This window comes from Pistacia vera, unplaced genomic scaffold (genome assembly GCF_008641045.1).
Source record: "Pistacia vera cultivar Batoury unplaced genomic scaffold, PisVer_v2 Contig363, whole genome shotgun sequence".
NCBI classification, from domain to species: Eukaryota; Viridiplantae; Streptophyta; class Magnoliopsida; order Sapindales; family Anacardiaceae; genus Pistacia; species Pistacia vera.
Window position 1 is genome coordinate 650,062 of NW_022196183.1, and position 4,151 is coordinate 654,212.

At 33.8% G+C, this 4,151-nt stretch overlaps 1 protein-coding gene across 1 annotated transcript; it reads right to left on the reverse strand.

Moving 5' to 3' along the window:
* Positions 1-2,393: 2,393 nt before the first annotated feature.
* LOC116140129 (gibberellin 3-beta-dioxygenase 1-like) lies at positions 2,394-3,865 on the reverse strand. Its single transcript, XM_031425756.1, has 2 exons — positions 3,354-3,865; positions 2,394-3,033 (listed from the first exon to the last, which is right to left on the reverse strand). Exons 1-2 carry the CDS (start codon positions 3,863-3,865, stop codon positions 2,394-2,396), a joined length of 1,152 nt encoding a protein of 383 aa, XP_031281616.1.
* Between the last annotated feature and the right edge of the window lie 286 nt (positions 3,866-4,151).

Here is a 4,151-nt window from a genome sequence, read left to right on the forward strand (position 1 = left end):
AAAAGAGGAATAATCAGTTTGCAATTATATGTTATCCCTAATTGATACTCTTTTCAACATATTCATGCATACCAGTCAAAATCCACAATCATTTATTTTTAAGGATCGGAAGAGGCACACAAAACAAGCTAAAAATTATAGAATCGATTTCTTATATCATTTATTTCCCAAGAATTGTTGACAATACGAGCTAAACGATGATAGAATTGATTCACTTAATTAATGTGCATGTAGAAATCATAAAATACTAACAACAAGAACAATAACGAATAAATTTGTCCGCATAATGAAGCAATCCGGAGCCGACACGAAAATTTCTCAGATATGAAATGAATGTTTTGTAATAGGCTGAATGACATTTTCCCACCCAAAGTCCACCCATAAACTTTGGAAAAAAATATTTTTTCACCTATTGTTAAAATTCAGACCTTAGTTTTAACGATTAAAGGGCATTAGTTCGCACAATATATATTATAGGTTTAATGTTACTTACACCCCCTAAATTACAAACATATAATAATTACCTTCACCAAATTGGGAATTAGTCATATAAACCCCATATCTTCAATTTATATAATTGCAATAGAGGTTTTACTTTTTAAGTAAGTGTGTTTCTAAAAAAATTTAAAATTGTATATATTTTTTTAAAAATTATAATAATATCTGTCAATTAAATATTTATAAAACTACAAAATATTAAAATTGTATATATTTTATGAAATTATATAAAAAAAAATTTCTTAAAAAAAAAAAAACCAGAAAATTGTGAAAAAGAAGAAAAAATCTGAAAAAAAATTATGAAAATTTGAAAAATAAATTTAAAAACTGAAAAAAATCAGTTGGCAAGAATCGCACCTAGCTAGGGGCGATTCCGGTTGATTCACACCTAGCCATGTGCGATTCAGCCTAAATTGCAATTGGCCCGGAGTGATTCGCCTGAGTCACACTTGGCTAGGTCTGATTCAGCTTGAATTGCATCCAGTTTGGTGCGATTTCGGCCAATTGTTTTTTTTTTTTTTTCATTTTTTTCAAATTTTTCAAATTTTTTATTTTAATAATTGTCTTTATTTTCGGCCCTATTAGACAACAAATTCCATTGATGAAGATTGCTGATGGGTGGGAAATTGTTTTTATCAAAGTTTATGGGTGGGAAAATGTACATCCGTCAAACTTTGAGTCATAAAATGTCATTTAGTGACGGCTTATGTATATGAACATGATATTTAATAGGTTTTTATATATGGATGCCAAAAATATATATTGAAATACTCTTAAATTTTAGTTGGAGCCTATAAGTTGATACTACACAATTAGATATCCCCACTTTCGTTACTTGTTCCTAATATCAACATTATTATGAATGTAGTAAATTGGCCACCCCGATATTTTTAATACCCATAAATTGTTGATTTTAATTCCATCATTAATAGAGTTCTATTCAAGAAATTCCTTAATGCACTTTAAATTTATAACTAATGATATAAATCTTGGCCCCGTTCCTGTTCACATTGCAAATGCATCTACTGTATAGGAAAATTTCCAGTAATGTTAAAGAATTCGTATGATGTTATTGTTACAGAATTCATACTAATACACAATGCAAAATGATAGCTCAATTTTTTGACTAGCTCATTGGTACAGAATTCATACTAATACACAATGTAAAATGATAGCTCAATTTTTTGACTAGCTCATTGGGCCAAAGCTTAAGGAGAATCACCAAGTCAATTATGAAAATAAAAAGAAAACTTACAATAGGATAGTTTAAATACGATTCGATATATATATTTTGGTAAATCAGTATATTATTCCAGAAAGAAAATTTCCAATAATGTTAAAGAATTCGTACGATGTTATTGTTACAGAATTCATACTAATACACAATGTAAAATGATAGCCCAATTTTTTGACCAGCTCCTTGGGCCAAAGCTTAAGGAGAATCACAAAGTCAATTCTGAAAATAAAAAGAAAACTTACAATAGGACAGTTTAAATATGATTCGATATATATATTTTGGTAAATAAGTATATTATTCTAAAAAGAAAAAGGTTACAAGTAACATGATTAGCCTAAAGGCTAGAAGACACAACAAAGACAACATAGGCATAAAGACCCAAACACAAGAGCACATAGGCTCAAACGAGGCACATTTGCTCGAAGGAGCGCAAAGACTCACTCGAAAACAAAAGCAACCAGACATAAACGCCCAAAGACTCAAACCCAAGGCTTAGAAAAGACACATATACCTAAAAGAGCATACAGACTCAACAAAAGAAAGGAAAGAAACTGAGATCGTCGCACGATTTGATATTATTCCTTATATAGAAATACATATTTTGACTCTCAAAATGAAAACTTAACATAACATTTTTCTGCACGGTTGAAACATAAAATCAAGCCACTTCTGCACTATTAGTATTGTTATCACCATTCGCACCAACCACTTCGTTTGGAGGAGTACAAATTCTGATAGAAGACAATGCATTGTTGAAATGCTTGGCTTTGATTCCAAGGAATTCACTCCAAGTAATGGGCCGGTACAGAGGAGGATCACTTGGGCCTACAAGCTTGGGCAAGGGTGAGACTTGGGCCCAGGCAGGTGGCCCATAAAAATACGGAAGAGAAAACCTGGGCTTGTCCCGGTTCACCACAGCCCGGTGGAGTGAACTTATATACGACCCATTGGATAATATCTGAAGCAAGTCCCCTACAACAACCACAAGCCCACCTGGATTTGTGGGTACAGTGACCCACCCGGTTCCTTTTTTTAGGACTTGCAATCCAGCAGTGTTGTTCTGGTAAAGAATAGTAAGAATGGTGGAGTCTGAATGGGCGGCCATACCCATGGCGCGGTCCGGGTCCGGACAAGCCGGGTAATAATTCATATGTAAGACTGCAAACTCGTCTGGGATATTGCCTTTCGGGTCAGCCCATTCAATGTCTTCCCTTGTAATGTTCAATGAACCCAGCATCAGCCACATTAGTTTTTCTGCTGACTTTGTCATCTCCTTTTCATATTCTTCCATGACCTCACTAAGAAATCATAAAGAAACATTAGTTTTTCTACTAAATTTTTTGTCCATATAAAAGAAAGGATGAGAATTTTTAAGAGAAATTAAAAACTTAAATAATGAGAATTTGTTTGAAATTTTAATTTTTTTAAAGAACCAGGCCTAGTTTTCTAGTACTTTTTGATAAGATTTTGGAAACCAAGAGGGGCAATTGCCCCTTTTTGTCCCTTCCTCCCCCTCCGTACAAAGAAAGATGCTATTATATATCAATGAATTCAAACAGCAAACCTAACGTGTGCATGTATGCATGATCATGGACATTATTTATTTTTTATTAATTACCAGTGTTTGGTGTAATCTTCGGGCCAAAGGTGACGAAAATGATCGAGTGGTGATCCAATGATGGTGAATACTTCAGACCACATAATCTTAGAGAAAAATGAATTACTTCTTGACAAGCCATAGCCTGTAAGAGCATCAGGCGAACGAGAAGCTTTGAGCTTTTGTTCAACAGGTAAAGAGAAAAGATCTCTAGTTGTACACTCAGCTTGATCAAGAAGGGAAGTGGGGATGCCATGATTTATGACTTGAAAAGCTCCCCACGTTTTGCATGCATGGCCGATGAGTTGTAAAGCATTAGGGTCATTGAGATCGATAACCGGAACGGGTTCGGAGATGGCAGAGTCACCGTTGGTGGCAGGGATCACGTAGTGCTGATCAGTCCAATCGTACGAGTCTGGTAATTCTTTGAGTGAAGTCAAGTCAGGGCATTCATGGCGGAGGTGGACAGGGTGGCTTCGAAAAGCATCGGAGAGTTTTGGAGGCACAGTTGAAATTTCAGGAATCGAAGGCATAATGAAAATTTTAGGATGACAATTAGAACCTAAGCTTTAGGGAAAATGAGATGAGAGAGATGATGATTTGAAGACTATATATATAGATCGAGATGATTATAGAAAGAGAATCATAAACAAAATTAATATAGAAAGAAAATTATAAACAAAATTAATATAGAAAGAGAATTATAAACAAAATTAATATAGAAAGAGAATTATAAACAAAATTAATCAGATTTAGTATTTAAGAACGTGATCTTATGAAGAAAATGAATCAGATTTAGCGTTTAATAATGTGTGATCT

Excerpts from the sequence above, each read along its gene's own strand:
- LOC116140129 (XM_031425756.1), bottom strand. The coding sequence starts at position 3,865 with ATGCCTTCGATTCCTGAAATTTCAACTGTGCCTCCAAAACTCTCCGAT. Across the intron at positions 3,034-3,353 it reads GAAGATTACACCAAACACTG|TGAGGTCATGGAAGAATATG; the intron begins GTAATTAATAAA and ends ATGATTTCTTAG.